Genomic DNA, 16,695 nt, shown 5'->3' with positions numbered 1-16,695 from the left:
ATTGAAGAATGATGGGGTGCTCTGGCAAAAATATATCTATTCTACTGGGTTCTAGAGAAATAAGTTAGTACCATTGTCAAGGTGAATGGCCTGCACCATACAATATTTGGATTTCAGCTAATTATAATTTATAAAGTGGTCCAAAACTTCAACAGCCACCTCACTGTGACCCAACAGTTTTAAATGTTGACAGTTTTTCTGTTTTGTTAAAATAATTTAGAAAACGTTAATAAAATTTTAATAAAAATATTGCCACATGCTACAATGGCATAATAGGGGGCTCTTTACCAGTCTTATTTCTACCTGAAGTTTAAAAAGCCTTTTAACTCTCTTATTACTATTAAAGTTTATTTCTTTTTTCTTCCCTTCCTCCAACATATCCTCCTCCAGCATCTTTGAGGGTGATATTTTACATGCATTTTAATCATATTTTCCAAGCTATCTGCTTTTTATCAATACGTCATCATTTGTTACAACTAGTGTGTTATGTTGTATAGCATTTCCCAACATTTAAACTGAAGATCTGCACTTATCTACAGCAACAAAAGGCTAAAATCTAGCAACTATTAATAGAGTTACTTTCCATATGGCTATTACATCAAATTAGAATTACAAATCCCTCCCCACCCCAAAAAAACACATCAATTCAGTCAAGTATAAATAAGAATGCCTGATAGAACCATGTAAACTCTCATTATTTAAAGACTTAATTCAAGAGCTTCAAACTCAACCTAATACTATCAAAACTTCAGCCAGTATGAAGAAGACTAATAGAAAGTTATTGCTGGGGTCCAATCTGGTCAATCTTTGTGCTAGGACGCAAAACGTAGGGAAACATCTTGTGCTATGAAAGAAGTACCCTGTTGAATTTGTAGCTTCAGATTAATTTCTAGTAATCATTTTGCATCTGTTGGTAGGAAACAACCACCTGGCTTATGCAATATTTTAAGTCAATATAGTGAAGATATAGTCCAAGTGATACACTTGGTGCTGGCTTTTGGGATGTATTTATGAGAGCAGAATACATAAAGAAAACAAAAGCAAAGACAGGAACTGGCAGGTGGATCTCTGCTTAATAGCCTAACTTTAGTCAAACATTATTCTTCAATCCTGGTTTTCTTGCATACAACTTACCACTTTACTAACACAAACTATAACTGGCTCTTTTTATACAATCTACAAAGCCAATTTAGATTGCGCATAGTAATTACAACAATTCCAGTGTCTGTCAAATGTAAAAGGTATGTATATCAGTGTGCATGTATACTGAAGTCATGTCTTCAAGGTTTTTAGAATAGTGAAGTAATACTAAGGTCACTTCTGAACAATGTATTTGTAGTACTTTTTTTTGTTTACATGAGCATTTCACCCAGTCATTTAGACCTCTATGCAGAATAAAGGAACCCTCCAATGCATGAAAGACCAGTCCATAATCTGCAGTATTGTTCTTTCCCATATGCCACTCTTTTTTCTAATGCAAATCATTCTGGTTATTCAATGCTAAATTAAAAAAACAAACAAACAACAAAATCAAACACAGCCTGTCAGAATTTTTGCCAGTAAACTCTACCACTGTGGTGGCAAATATAAAAGTGCAGAACATCTGGACCACATGGTTGAGCAAACACCGCTAACAATGGTACATCTGTCCATGCTGCCTTGAGTTCTCCAGAACAGGTTTTTAAATTCATTCTACAATATAAATGTAGGCATAACCTATTATATAAACGATCTTAGAACTTAAATCTTCATGTACAAAAATGACTAAGAATATCTAATAACTAGTGCAGTGCGTCAGTGTTTTTTTTTTTTTTTTGTATTTTTGTTTAGAATAACTAGGTATTATATGAAACTAGTTTCCAGACCCTCTGGTTGATAGAAGAGATGCTGTGTGAGCTACTATAAAGGCAGCCTTTTTCACACAAACCACCTATTTACTGTTTAAAAGCCTTCAATAGAAAGCAAGCTCCAGGATCATTCCATTTCTTTTCATTATTAGACAAATAACACCACCTTCCTAGATTCTGGGTTCCAATTGGAGGACTTGGCCCAAGTTGCTAACTTCTGGCTTCAAGTGAAATCTGGGCCACTCACAGCAAGAAGCACTTGTTTGCAGGTCTATATTTTCCATCATATGGACTGACTAGCTTCCCTTGGTAAAGACAAGGCTAGGATATTAGGTAAAGCACAATGTTTTACAATAAGGTGGAGCTTCACTGGTCGGCGCAGGAAATAAGCACCGGAGCCTGAGACATTTCTTTTGGCTGTCCGTCACGTGGGAGAGGCGCTGCCCTCTGACTTCTACAAAAAAAACAACAGAAAAACATCCATAATTATATGCAAAATGGTAGATTTTTGAGACTAGAAAGGATGAAACTCGTGGATGAAGTCATTTAATTGTCTTATTCTACAGAACCATAAACTGCTGCTGCTGTTGCACTAATACATTATCTATTTTGTGGCATATTACAAGGAAATAGTCACGGAAAATGTCCTATGAAGCCAATGTGAAACAAATTTGAAGTCTTGATGGCATCTGAGTAGGCCACAGAAGCACAACAGAAAATACAAAGCTAAACAATAAATTACAAGCACACGGGGCAGTCGTTTATATTGTGACACAGCTGGAGACCTGAGAAATAAAAGAATATTGCTTACGTGTGGAAGAGAACGTAAACACACAAGGAGGCACATGCTGAAAATAAACATCAGCTATGGATTTGAGTTAAAGCAATATGGTGAAATACTCCCCTCATCCCATTTACACTTACTGCATTTCAGGAAGCAGTAAACAGCGCATTCAATGACTTGTGAGTGGCAAAGTATTTTGGTTCCTCTAGAATCTGCTTCCAACTTTTCATGACCAACTCCATGTTGTTATTATATTTACGTTAGTTTGTATATGATACCCCTGTACAGGACTTCGTAAAGACGAACTCCAAAAGAAGTCCATGTTCACCAGTATTATGTGCTGGCATTCAACATAAATCGTGGAAGCAGATGGACTTTGGAGCTTTCATTTGTAGTTCATCTTTTAACTTTGCACAACAGCCCATCTCTGCATTTTAACTACAAAAATAGTGATGACTTGTGAGGGTAATGTAACACATCAAATATATAGTAACAAAAGCTTTGGGTCCGTGTGACCAAGTGCAACCCTGTATTCACACCCCACATACTTGTGTAATAATCTTTGCACAAAATATGCCCTGTGAGGTATAATTTGAAAACTAGTCATTCACTGGTCAATACTATCATGGTGAAATGTATGTAGCAACATTATATGTAGAGTTATGAGCTCCCCCCATATGAGGTTGGTAGCACATGTTCAAACCCACATAGCCCTGATTAGGCAGCAGGTCTATCTTACACAAAGGAGCATGTGTTTACCTCAAGTGACTATAAGTAGTAAACAGGGTCCTTGAGACAGCAAGAGGGAGACAAGGCAAATCTACATGTCAGCATACACAGGAGAGAAGAAAAGAGCATGGGTGCACCTTCACCCCCAGACTCCTGTCGCCTTCTTTACTGTTTGGATAAGCTTTGCTTTGAGAGGAAACCCTCAGAAGAATCCACTTCAAAGGGGGACTGGACTATAAAAATGAGGTTCAAAAACACACCAGGGAATCTCACTCTCTCTCTCATTCGCCTAAGATGACAAAGGATACTCCTGGGGGAATTCTGTGCCACTGTGTGCGCTAGGGTGACCAGATGTCCCGATTTTATAGGGACAGTCCCGAATTTTGGGTCTTTTCCTTATATAGGCTCCTATTAACCCCCCACCTCCACCACCACCCCCGTCCCGATTTTTCACTCTTGCTGTCTGGTCACCCTAGCGTGCACACATAATTCAAGTGCTGTGCATAATTTCTCCCCCCCCCCCCCCCCAGAAAATAACTTCTACCCGGAAAGTTGTTGCAGTTCTGCCTTTTTCCCCACAAGAGGGCGCTGTGGCGCTAGAACAGAGCAGCCGCTCCCAGACAGCCCCAGCTACCATAGGAAAGAGAAAGGCTGCAGTGCCTTCTTCACAGCACCTCTCAGTCCAGGTCAGGAGACACGGATATGGGGAGACAGACAGCATGGGCACATGGGGGGGGGCACAAACAGGGGTTCATAAGGGCTAGTGGAGGAGGACAGACAAGGGCAGGGGCTGAATGGGAGTGTAGGCACAGGGCCATGGGGGGAATGGAGTGCAAGGCCTCATGGGGGAAGTGAGGTGACTGAGTGGGTGCACAGAGACACATGGGGACAGGGGCGGGGTGCAGGGACACATGGGGAAGGGGGCCGCTATGTGGCAGCATAGAGACACAAGGACAGGGGGAGGAGGTGCAGGGACACATGGGAATGGGGGGTGCAATGACACATGGGGGTGCAGGACACATAGGGATGGGCAGATGTGCCTGACTGAATGGGAGAGGCTAGAGGTCAGCCAGGGTCTGCATGGGGGAAGCTCCCTAAGAATCCCTCCCCCGTCCCCTCCCCCAAAACCCTGTTCCATACTTTTCCACCCATATCCAACAACCCTCACACCCAAGCTCCTTCCCAGCAATTACTTCCCTCTCCCTCAGCTCCTCTCTTACCCGACTCCCCCAAGCCTTTGCACTGCTTCTGAGGGGTGCGGAAAATACGTTTCAGTATTGTAGTTTAAATGAATTATTACTCAGAGTTCTGTATTAATATGTCTAGTAAGGAACCTGTCCAAAAAAAAAAAAAATCCTGAATCTTTTTTGTTGTCTGTATTGTTACAGACATACTTCCTGACGGGTATTTTTAAATAAATTGCCAAAATAATTGAAACTGGTGTGATTATATTGTGTTATTTTGACAAATAAAATACGCAGAATTTTTCAAATTTTAAAATATTGTGTGCAGAATTTTTAATATTTTGGTGCACAATTCCCCCCGGAGTAAAAGGAACCATCCTGATGGACTTTGGGAGGGGTTCTGACCAGAGAATTTGGTCAGCTCTGTTGCAGGGAACACGTGGTAAGGATTTTACCTTGAACCAAGTCTAACCTGTTAAGTTTTAGTTACTAGAAAGCATTTTATCTTTATTTCTTGTCATCATTTCTGACTTTAACACCTTATACCTGTACTCACTTCTGATATCTCTCTTTATCGTTAAATAAATTTGTTTCATTCTTTAATCAAAACTAATCCAGTGTTGTGTTTAAACTGAATTATCTGGTAACGCCAGTAAAAGTAGCAAACTGTTATACATTGACCCCCTCGCAGGGGCCATGGACCTGTACTATCTGAACTGTCCCGGAGAGGGCTGGATAGTGCACCACACACATTTTTGGGGAAAAAAACTGGAACTGGGAGTGTGTTAAGGCCATCCTGCAAGCGATAACCAAGGCTGGTGGAAGCCAAAGTGTTGACTGGAGGGTGGCTGGCAGGCTGTAGCTATACACAGACACTGAGGGAGTGACCTGCATGCTGTTTGAGAGGCCCAGGTTGGGAGCTATACCAGCAAAGCATTGGGAGGAACCCAAGGTTGCAGGGCAGGTGGTGACACAGACCATCACTGGTTTGGATTGCACCCCAGACTGTGACAGCCTCATTCTCCTTTTAAGTTACTTTACACCACTCTGGGAGTGTTAAGGTGCCTTAACGTGAGTGTAGGTGCAGATGTGTTTTGCGCCCGTTCTAAGGCACCTTAACACTGCCAGCATAAAGGAGAATTGGGTCCTTTGTATTTAGTAATGATATATGCTAGGTAAAGGAAGGTTACCAATCTTATAACAACTGGAGTTCTTCAATATGTGAGGTCCCTATGAGAATTCACTGTGGGTGCGCAGTGTGACTGCTATTTGCACTTCCTGATATGACTGTCCCTTGAGGAGCCAGATGTCTAAATAGGATAATACATGATAGCATTAATGGCATAGATGTGCTGCCACTACAGACTTGACCTTTGTAAAAACCCGCGGGGCTGTTGAAAGGACAAAGTGGAGCACCTTGTATTGGAAATGGTCTCATCCAACCATAGAACGCAGGTATCTCGTGCGCTGGGTGGATAGCGTGTCTTAAATCAAAAACTGCAAACCAGTCACCTTCATTCAGAGAGGGAATTATGACAGCCAGGGTAATCAGCCTGCATCCTGAGTGGTGGATGAAGACATTCAACTGCCTGAGGTCCAGGATGGGTCCACCCCTCCTCCTTTCTGGGCATTGGGAAGTATTTGGAATAAAAGCCCTTCCCCTTGCATTGAGGAGCTACTGGCTCTATAGCTGGTAGGTGGATTAGGGAGTCTACCTCCTGCCTGAGAAGCCTCTCATGAGAAGAATCCTTGCAGAGGAACGGTGAGGGAAGTTTTGGAAAAGGGGTAGACAGGAACTCAATTGTGTTGAGGTGTTGTCTAAGACCCATTTGTCCGTAGTTAAGTGCTGCCACATTGGAAGAAAACAGGCCAGGCGGCCACCAAAGGGGGTGGGGAACACTGGTTGTGTGAGGACTGGTTGATGGCTCTTGATCGTCCCTCCAAATGACGGCTTGGTAGACAGCTGTGTCTGGAGAAGGAACAGTGGTGCAGTGTGTCTTGCACACTGTACCATCTGGCACTTTCTCAGTGGCTCATAGGACTCCTGGGGATAGAGCAGCTGTGGGCTTGGCTGGTATCTATACTGTGGCAGCTTGGAATATTTTCTGTGATGTGCCGGGGTGTATATTCCAAAGGAATGCAGGGTGGCACCCGAGTCTTTAAGTGAGTGAAGTGATTCATCAGTTCTTTCAGTGAAAAGGTTGTTGCCTTTGAAGGGGATATCTACCACCACCCGTACATCCTTTGGGAAACCCAATGCCTGCAAGCAAGAAGCCCCTCTAGCAACCACTAAGATCGCCATGGAGTGAGAAGCTACGTCTGCTGCAATCAGTGAAGCCTGAATGGATTACCTGGCCTCTAGTTTTCCTTCATCTAGAATAGCTGGAATTGGGGCCTACATTCCTGGGGTAATTTACTGATGAACGCCAAGAGATTGTTACAGTTAATAACGTCATATTTCGATGTGGGTTCCTGGCAGTTTGCAACATGGAAGAGTAGAGTGGCTGGAGAAAAGCTCTTTCTGCCAAAGAGATCTAGTCTCTTGTCATCCTTGCCCGTACCATAGTGAAATGTATTTCACTCCATGACCACTTGGACAAGCAGGGAGTTTTGGGTTTGGTTGCGAGAACCAATATTCTGTGCCCACAAAGGGAACAAAATACTTCTTTTCAACCTTCTTCGGGGTAGGAGCACAAGTGGCTGGTGTAACGTCTTGATGATATTTTTCAAGATTTACAGGTTGGTTCAGAAACGAGAGCTAAAGCTGGAAGCTTCTTCGCCTTCATTTATCCTTTTGATTGAGTTTTCGCTCTTGAGACCTTTGCTCGAAAAATCAAATGCTTTAATTATATCTTTGCAAGTCAAGGACTTGGACATTGTTACAGCTTCTTGACTGATGTACGCCATCTTAAATGTCTGAACCAGATTACAGAGGCTGATATTGATTCCCAAGTTAAGGCACCAGTATTTTTGGGAAATAAGATGTTTGATTATTTGCAAGTCACCTACTCTGAGGAATATGACCCTGAGCAAGAGTACAAAATGAGTCACTGTCCAAGCCAGACCTCTGCTTGGTTTCGAGATCCTACTAATGCATTCCCGAAACAGACATATTTGAAGAGATCTATGGATTTGAAGTGGAGAAAGTGCTCGCAGTTATGGCGCAGGAGATGGATCTGGCTTATAAGGAGATGAAACAAAAGATCCTTCCAGTTATCACGTGCCTGAAAGACCTCAACACAACAAAATGAGAAAACTTCACTTAAGCATTTCCTTTTTGCAAAGTGCAATCTTAGCAGCTGGTGATGGAATGGACTCAGTCCAAGCACACGTTGAGAAGAATTTCTGAACAAATTTAGTTTGCATGAACTAATCAGACATTCATCTGGGCTCAAAAAGGGACTTTAAAATTTGTGGGCTGCCTTAATTAGCAAAGACAATCACTGTAACTTCTACAATAGGAGAACAAATCTTTAGCTGGATGAAACTGGTTAAAAAGGTGCCGAGATCTACCTCGACTGGACTATTTGTTCTTTCTTGCTTGTGAAACGGACATAGTTGACTCCCTGCACATGGAGAAAATAACGGAAAAGTGGAGTGCAATTAAATCACGGAAAATTTCCCTTGATTTAAAAACATTTAAAGTAATTATTACTTGCCTGTTTTGTTGCTTCATCATAGGCTGCAGGATTGCTGGTTTAGTTAGCCTGCAACCCTGACACTATTCAGTTTCATCGTGGGAACAGTTTGGTAAATTTTTTAGACTTCACCCCCCCCCCCCAATTTGAGATCCTAATTGGTACCCCTGGTGTGCCAAATGTCATTCCAAAATTACCTCATTAATAGGGAGTGCCACTTTGGAGGGAGCCATTGACTACAGAACGTTCAGGAGCTTGTGTATGGGATCCTGAATCTCTTTCAGTGGGATCTAAAGGGTTTTAGCAATCCTCTGGAGAAGTTCTTGTTACTGCCTGTAAGGATCTGGAGAGGTTAGGAAGGGGTCATCCCTTCATCCAGAGATGATGATGATGCCATCAGCAGATCCAGTGGAGCTGGCTGCTCCAATTCTTCTGCAAAGTGTTCTGCTGGTCGTGAACTCTGTTGAGAGCAGAGCCCCGTCTGGTCAAAGTCTGGGAGTCAATAGTAAGTGTCCCAAGCACTCCAGTATGGCCAATGGGCAGGATCACAGGGGTAGGGGCAGACCCCTTGAGGGGTATCATTGATTGCTGTCATCAGGTATGGGTCCATCAGATGTAAGGGTCTCCAGAATGCTTTAGAAACCCTATCTGGGCTGATGCTCAGCATGAGGACTTGTCGGAACTGGAGGTATTGGCTCCTGCTCTTCCTCAGAGTACGAGGTGTCTGACTCAAATGGCAGAGGCATCAATACCATGTGTCTTATGGCAGCTCTCCAAGGCATATTCTGGTGAGTATGGAGCATCCCCAGCTCTGCTCATGGTCAGACTGGTGAGTAATGGGTGGGGAGTGTAGTGACGTGTCTCACTCGCACCAGGTCCAACAGGATCAGTGACTCCTGGTCCGTGTAAATTGTTACCTCCTTGAGAAGGGTGTACACCAAGGTATGGCCGGAGAAAAACTGGCCAGAATCGTTGGTATGGGATCTGTCAATGCAGCCTGAGGTATGGTGTCATGAGGTACTGCTGGTGGCAGATGGCGAGTGCTCGACTGTCCATATACACTTTTGTGGCTGGTTTTGGGCCACTGGAAGCTCATGGTACTGTCAGTGCTGTCCCGTGTTCCCCATGAGCTCCAGGCACACCCACTCCAGGGCATGGAGTCTCACTTAGTCACGAGCAAAGGGGAGATGCCACCCTCTTCCTCAAGGACTTATGGGAAAATTCTGACTTATGTGGGTGTTTCTCTCTATCCTCATTATGTTTCCTCTTAGATGAGTCGTTGGGCCTACTTGAAGATGCTGGAGGGGCACTGGTGGGAGGTTCTGGTCGATGCGGCGGAGAGCAAGAGAATCCCAGATCAGACAAAAGCCTAATGGAGAGCTCCATCAGATGCCTGAACTCCTGGGACTGCCTGCTAGGAGGGGGGAAGGATTGGCAGATGTCACATTTTGATGGCAGTAAAGGTAGCTCTCATGCAGGTCACTTACTGTAAGACCCAGTAGGCAAGGCAAGGCTTGAAGCATCAGACCTGGGCTTAAGCACTCCAAACATTGGGGGAATAGGGGAACCCCCTGATCCCTGTTAAGTAACTACAACTTATAAATTGACTAACTATCAGAGAAAAATGATAATAAAAACTGTTTACAATACGTACTGGTTAAAGCCCAAGCAAGTTCGAAGGCTATGGACATAGGAAAGTCTCGTCTCAGACTGTGAGTGGTAGAAAGGAACTGACGAGTCAGTCGGTCTGTGCCACCTCTTATGCCTACAGTTTGCAGCATGAGGAGGCACAGATATGGAATTTGGATACTGCTATGAAGAATTTCTGGTCCTGAGTGTTCAGAGTACATGCACACCCACAGTGAATACCCATAAGAACCAGCACTCAAAAAAGATCTCAAGCTAGAGCCGATCAGAAGTGTTCAGATGAAAACACTCTGGCATTTTCCAACCAGCTCTAATTAGAGAAGAGGACTTGTTTTCCACAGCCTCTGGGGCTCTGTAAAATGAGTTAGTAACTAAATATAGGCGACCAAACAAAACATGTTAAACACGGTAACCTTCCTGTGATGTTCTTCCTACAACTCCCAGGTATCCACAAAGTACTTTACATACAAAGAAAAGGGCGGCGGCAGATACTTGCAGGACAGCATGGGGTATAAATCAGGGCAGAATCTGGCACAGCAGATCCAAGTCTGTATTTTGTCTTCAATTCTCCAGATTTGTAAGAGGCATTTGCTTAGTTTCTGTTAGAAACGAGATCCCAGACATTGTTTCCACATGTGATTGGAAACTGAACAGCGATTTGTCCAACTACTACTACATCTACATGTCTGTTATTCAGACCATAGGCGGGGTGAAAGTGAGCCGGTACAGGCCGGTATGGCATACCGGTAAGAAGCTGTTACCAGCCCGTATGCAGCCCACAAGCGCCATGGCAGCGCTTTATCGTCCCTGTCCCTTTTGTCTCCCCTGTTGGCGGCCCTTTTAAATTTTTACCCCGGGCCCTTTTAAATCGCTGCCGGAGCCCCGAGCGGCAGGGGCCAGGCAGCACAGATGGGCTGGCTGGGGGAGGCTGACCCCCCAGCCCCGCCCCTTCCACCCAAGGCTTGGCCCCCGTACTGGTAAGTTTATTATTACTTTCACCCCTGACCATAGGTAATGTGTTACTTGGCCATTGCTATTAGGGGAGAATAAATTGTGAACAAAATAAGAAAAAAAATGCCAACAAGTTGAAGTAGCCCAACATCATTTCAGAATAGGCACTGCAACAGTGAAAAAGGTGGGCAAGGAACTCTTGGACAAATTAAGGGAATGAATAAGACTGAACCAACTTGTCCTCCTTTTCTCCAGTGTAAATCGAGGCATTACCCTGGAATCAGAGAAGTTTAATTTCCACCACTGTAACTGAGAATAGAATTTGATTCAGCATCTCTCCTGGTCTCTCTTTGGTCTTTCATATTGCTATACATTCAAGGAAGCAGAAGTTGTTTCACACCTTTGCTTTTGTTATTAATAGGGTGGTTTTCTGCAGGGCTGGGTGGAGAGACCAAGGATATCACTGTGTGAAAACTTTTCTTATGAGAAATGTCTTTTTAAAAGAAAATGACTTCTGCAGAAGATAGTTGATTGCAAAAAGACTTCAAAGACTTATCTGATTTTTGTTCTGTGCACGTGTGATTTTCCAAATCTCCTTGCAATAGTCAAATACACATAGCTGAATATTAAAACCAATTTTATTAACAAGGGGACTATCGGCCTGGCCCATGAGGTTGTCCATACTGTTTATAAAGGTCAGCAGCTGGCAAGACTGTCAACGTCCTGACATGATTTCTTTGAGCAGATTTCTCATAAGAGTTCCTTGAGCACAGCTGGGAGCGTGTCCCTCAGCCCCATTATGGATAGGGCCCTACCAAATTCACGGCCATGAAAAATGGGTCATGGTCCATGAAATCTGGTGTCCCCTCATGTGCTTTTACCCTATACTATACAGCATTTCTCAAATTGGGTGTCCTGCCCAAAAGGGAGTTGCAGGGGCGTCGCAAGATTATTTTAGGGGTGTCACAGAGCTGGGTGGTTGGAAAGCAGCAGCTGTTGGCCAGGTGCCCAGCTCTGAAGGCAGCACCCTGCCAGCAGCAGCACAAAAGTAAGCATGGCAATGCCATACCATGCCCCCTTTACTTCTGTGCTGCTGCCTTCAGAGCTAGGTGGCCGGAGCGTGGCGGCTGTTGACTAACGGCCCAGCTCTGCAGGCAGTAGTGCAGAATTTAGGGTGGCAATACCGTACCATGCCATCTTTACTTCTGTGCTGCTGCTGGCGGCAGCGCTGCCTTCAGAGCTTGGCTCCCGACCTGCAGTCACTGCTCTCCAACTGCCCAGCTCTGAAGGCAGCGCTGCCGCCAGCAGCAGTGCAGAAGTAGGGGTAGCAGTACTGCAACCCCCTCCCTCCCCACAATAACCTTGCGACCCCCCCACACACACAACTCCTTTTTGGGTGAGGACCCCTACAATTACAACACTGTGAAATTTCAGATTTAAATAGCTGAAATCATGAAATTTATAATTTTTAAAATCCTATGACAGTGAAATTGACCAAAATGGTCAGTGAATTTAGTAGGGCCCTAATTATGGAGGAAGCACTAATTAGGGCTGAGAATTCCCCACTTGCCTTCAACAGCTGGGAAGGACAGGGGGTCCACCTCCTAGACAGTAACCAGTGGCACTAAGAGAACCACAACGTGCCTGTGGCCTTTGACTGAGAGGAGACACTTCTGGCAGAAATCTCAGGCTAAACCTGACCAGCTGCAGCTAATTTGTTCTTTTGACTCCTGTGCTGCCGCTGTGTGGGAAGTGAAGGAAGGTCTGTTTGCCTTCACCACATCTTCAACCAAATCTCACAGGGCAGAACTGTTGTACGTGATGCAAAGCCTGGTTAATCTGAGCTGCTCCTCTCCGTGACAGCACAGAATGTTTGTATGTCTTGCAGAACAAAAGCACTTGGATGTTCTCAGCACTGTCTGCTTCTGCCTTGCATTGCACAGTTGTGAGGGAACAAATGCCAAGCCTTCCCTGCTCCCGTCTCAGCAAGCCAGCGTTGCTCGCTGTGGTTCTCTTGGTGTATTATTAAAAGGCAATATCACTGGTAACTAAGCCAGTGAGCATTTCACCCTTCTAAAACAGGGCAGTGCTATAAACTAAGCAGTCAAAAGAGAAGCAGCGGTGGAAAAAAATGACAAAACCAATTGTCTCAGGTGTTAAATCTTTCACATGCATTCTGGGTAAGAGGGCCGTAATGCAGAACCCTGTCAGACAACGCAGGAATGCAGCACACACTGACCTGTGTACATTTTCCATTGCTGCTACTTCTGCTAGAGCAGCTAGGCTAAAGAATGCAGACACAGCTGGCATGCCTGGCGTAATACTATGAGTGTCCTCTGCTTCTGTGCTTCTAGAGCATTCGTCGTTGCAATCGGTCTCCGCACTTGATGTTTTTTGGAGACTACTCTGTGGTAGCTCCTTTGGTTTTTCCTCTACAACAAAAGAAAGAAAGTAAAACTTGCAGGCAGCGGGGCAACAAAGTCAGCTACAGCTGTGTACTGAACAGTACTTAGTATAGAGATGTTAACATGCATTTTTCCATCATTAATTGAGACTTTATCATCTGTAATCCAAATTTACTACTGGGGCTCTCTGCCTCCCTCTAATGGCTGGATGACATAGAAGTTTATGCTATGCACTGTGATCTAACACATTTGGATTTTTTTGCTCAGGCAGTGGAAGCTCATGCTTTTAAATCCAGAGGTCCCGAGTTCAATCCCCACTGCTGATGACCTACCTATGGACATCACATTACCCCTGTCTTTATATACACTACAGGGCCCAATTTCACATCCATTAACTGCACCCACTGTGCAGGCACAGTACCTTCGCTTTGCTGGACCGGTAGCATGTTACCTTAAGAGAGGTAAGCTATGTTCCAGCACTCTCTGTGTGCCTCTCCCACTCCTCATACAGAAGTTTAGAGACAGATTTTTTTTTGACATCTAAAATTTTTATCCAACAGTAAATTGCCTATCTGGAGCTTATTGAGTCCCTAGATGGTATGACCCAATTGGTACCTGTTTTTACAGAATTATTTTTCCAGTACAGGCTTATGACCTCTTCCCTACTAGGGATATGTTTCCCTACTAGTTTACTTATACCTCAGAACCACTCTCAATAATCTAGATTTATCATAAATTTAGACTCTCGTCTCCTTACCCTGAGCCCCTCCTGCTGGTGACACTCGGCCATCTGCTGTCCGAACAAGATGTGTGATCTTAGTTTTCCTCGCTTTCCTCTTTTGGCTACCAACCAAAGGTTCATGCAGCAGTGCTGGCTCTGGAGTATTTGGGACAGATACAGAAGTTTTATTCTTCCGTGCAGGCTCACTGGGGTTTTTGTCTTCTGCAAGTATGGCTGAAATGGGACAAGTCAGTTACAATTACAAGTCAAACGTAAAACACTAGAATTGCTAACTATACGCACATTCATATCTGTCTGCACATGACACTTACAATACTCACTAATGGGACTGCATGAAATTTGCAGGGCTCGAGACATGGAAGTGTTTGTGAGCTGCACCTTGTGTTTTGGATTTGCAAGGAATAGTATTGGACCAATTCTTGCAGGTTTCTCTGAGGTTCAAGTTTCTATTGTTTTAAAAGGATCTAGCAAGTACAAACTGTGACAGACTGACAATATCCTGCAACATCCTGGACACACCTTGTGGAATTAAGAGAAACTTTATTGAATTAAGGCTAATACCTTTGGGGTCCACTATATTAAAAACATAATTGTGCATGTTATTGGGGAACTGTATGCAACTCCTCTAGGAGGGGGACCCTAATGTAATTCCTCTGATTTTCAGTCCTTTGAAGCCATCCCCTGAAGAGGTTCGCATATACTAGTTCAAAGTGGATTCTCCAGGGGCCAAGAGACAGAAAAAGGATTTTTGGATAAATAGCCTGGTTTTAAACAGGCTCAGGGCCTTCTTCCTGATCCAGAAAATGGCCAGGCCATTAGGGTAGGGTTGGAAAGACTGGGCTTACGGAGGACCCATTAAACTGTGAGCTGAAATTGTAATGAACTTGACACCAGAAGAGAATTCTTTGGGTGGGGTCCTGAAGGACTGCTCCTGCCAGAGCCTATGTTAGTGTTGGGGTTTAACTCTGGTAAGCTTATTGGCACGCATGTAGGTCCCTTTTATTGTTCTCTATAGTGCTTTTAGCTTAAGAATTAAACAGGCTTGCATAAGAAGTGCTGTGTGGCACTTTATAAGAGAAAGTTACTTATCTTAAAATAACTGTTCTTCGAGACATGTGGTTCCCTACCTGTATTCCACTGCAGGTATGTAAGTGTGCCATGCCTGGAGCTGGAGATTTTGAAAGCAGCATCCATTGGCCCGCGTATGCACCCTGGCTCACCTTGTGCCTCAAACGCAGGGGATAAAGGGTGAGGTGGACTGACCACCCCTCCAGTTCCTTCTCTATCGTGAATCAGAGAAGATCTAAAGCATAGGGGAAGGAGAGGAGGGGTAGTGGAATACAGAGAGGGATCACGCATCTCGTAGAACCTCCAGTTACTATAAGGCAAGTAACCTTCTCTTCTTTGAGTGCTGGTCCCTATGCGAATTCCACTTTGGGCGATCGACAAGCAGTACTCAGAGAGGAGGAGCATGTGAGGTTGTAGACGGCAGAGCCGAACGAAGGACTGCCATTCCAAAAGATGCTGAGGAGTCCTGTACCAAGGCATGGTGTCTTGCAAATGTGTGGATGGTGCTCCTCGTAGCTGCCTTGCAGATATCAAGTAAAGGCACCTCTTGAAGAGATTCCATAGATGTTGCTTGCTCTTACCGCAAGAGGAGGAGGAAAGATTAGACAGCTGATAGCAGAGCAAAATAAAGCCAAAGATTCCTTTTGCAATTCTTTGAGAGGATATAGCCTGACGCCTGACCCCTGACCCTAAACTATGGCTACAAATAGTTTAGGAGACCTTCTGATTGGTTTTGTTCTCTGCAGGTAAAAGGCCTCTGAACATTGAGGGGGTGGAGCCTCCCTTCTACTGGGGATGTGCGTAGTTTTGGGAAGTAAGTGAATTGAGAGTGTAAACATAATGAAACTTTGTCCTTATGGAATATAGTATAAGGAGGATTTGGTATTAGTGCTCCAAGCTCACCAACCCCCTTGGCTGAGGTGATAGCTACCAGGAATGAGACTTTCCTGGACGGGAGAGACATGGAGCAAGAAGCAAATGGTTCAAAAGGAGACTTTGTGAGTACTGAGAGAACAAAGTTAGAGTCCCATTGAGCATAGGCTTTTTTATAGGCAGAATGGTTCTGATTAGGCCTTTCTAGAATCTGCTACTCAGTGGGGTGTGTGAAGATCAAGTAGCCCTATGAAGGTTGATGGTATGCACTGATTGCTGCCAAGTGGACCCATACGGTGCTGATAGACAAACCTACTATCATTAAGGAAAGAATATAGTCCAGAAGGAAAAGAATATCTGCAGCCTCTGGGGGTATAAGTCTTCGATGCACCCAGACAAAAAAATGCTTCCAATAGGCTAGGTAATATTTTCTAGTGGAATCCTTGGAAAAGATATTCTGTACAGCTTGAGAACATGATCACTCTGAAGATGACAAAACCAGAGATGGATGTCTGAGATGAAGTGGACATGGGTTGGTATGCTTGATCTTGTCATTCTCCAGGTTAGGAGATTGGGAAGAATGACTGGTGCCTGAAACAACATACATAGGAAGTTCAGGAACCAAAACTGTCTGGGCCAGTTTGGGGCAATGAGAATGACTTGTGCCCTGTCTGGCCAAATCTTGTGTAAAACTTGAGGCAGGGTGGTAGTGAAGGGACGGCATAGTTCAGATGATCTGACCATGAAAAGAGTAGAGTAGGATGAGAAAACAGAAATTCTACCCCTTTGGCTGAGAGACAGTACGATTTCTCTGACCCCTTCGGGGG

At 44.2% G+C, this 16,695-nt stretch overlaps 1 protein-coding gene across 1 annotated transcript in view; it reads right to left on the bottom strand.

Annotated features, from left to right (window-relative positions):
- Window positions 1-2,213: 2,213 nt before the first annotated feature.
- The window catches only part of BBX (BBX high mobility group box domain containing), a 193,107-nt gene continuing 178,625 nt past the window's right edge, over window positions 2,214-16,695 (bottom strand). The window contains exons 15-17 of the mRNA XM_065419519.1: window positions 13,943-14,140; window positions 13,020-13,212; window positions 2,214-2,301 (exon numbers count right to left, since the gene is read on the bottom strand). Coding sequence (XP_065275591.1) covers window positions 2,214-2,301; window positions 13,020-13,212; window positions 13,943-14,140 — 479 coding nt within the window. The remainder of the gene's footprint in view (window positions 2,302-13,019; window positions 13,213-13,942; window positions 14,141-16,695) is intronic.

Source organism: Emys orbicularis, chromosome 1, assembly GCF_028017835.1.
Source record: "Emys orbicularis isolate rEmyOrb1 chromosome 1, rEmyOrb1.hap1, whole genome shotgun sequence".
Taxonomy (NCBI): Eukaryota; Metazoa; Chordata; order Testudines; family Emydidae; genus Emys; species Emys orbicularis.
The sequence above is the reverse complement of the archived record's forward strand: the minus strand, read 5'-3'. Positions and strand labels throughout refer to the sequence as shown.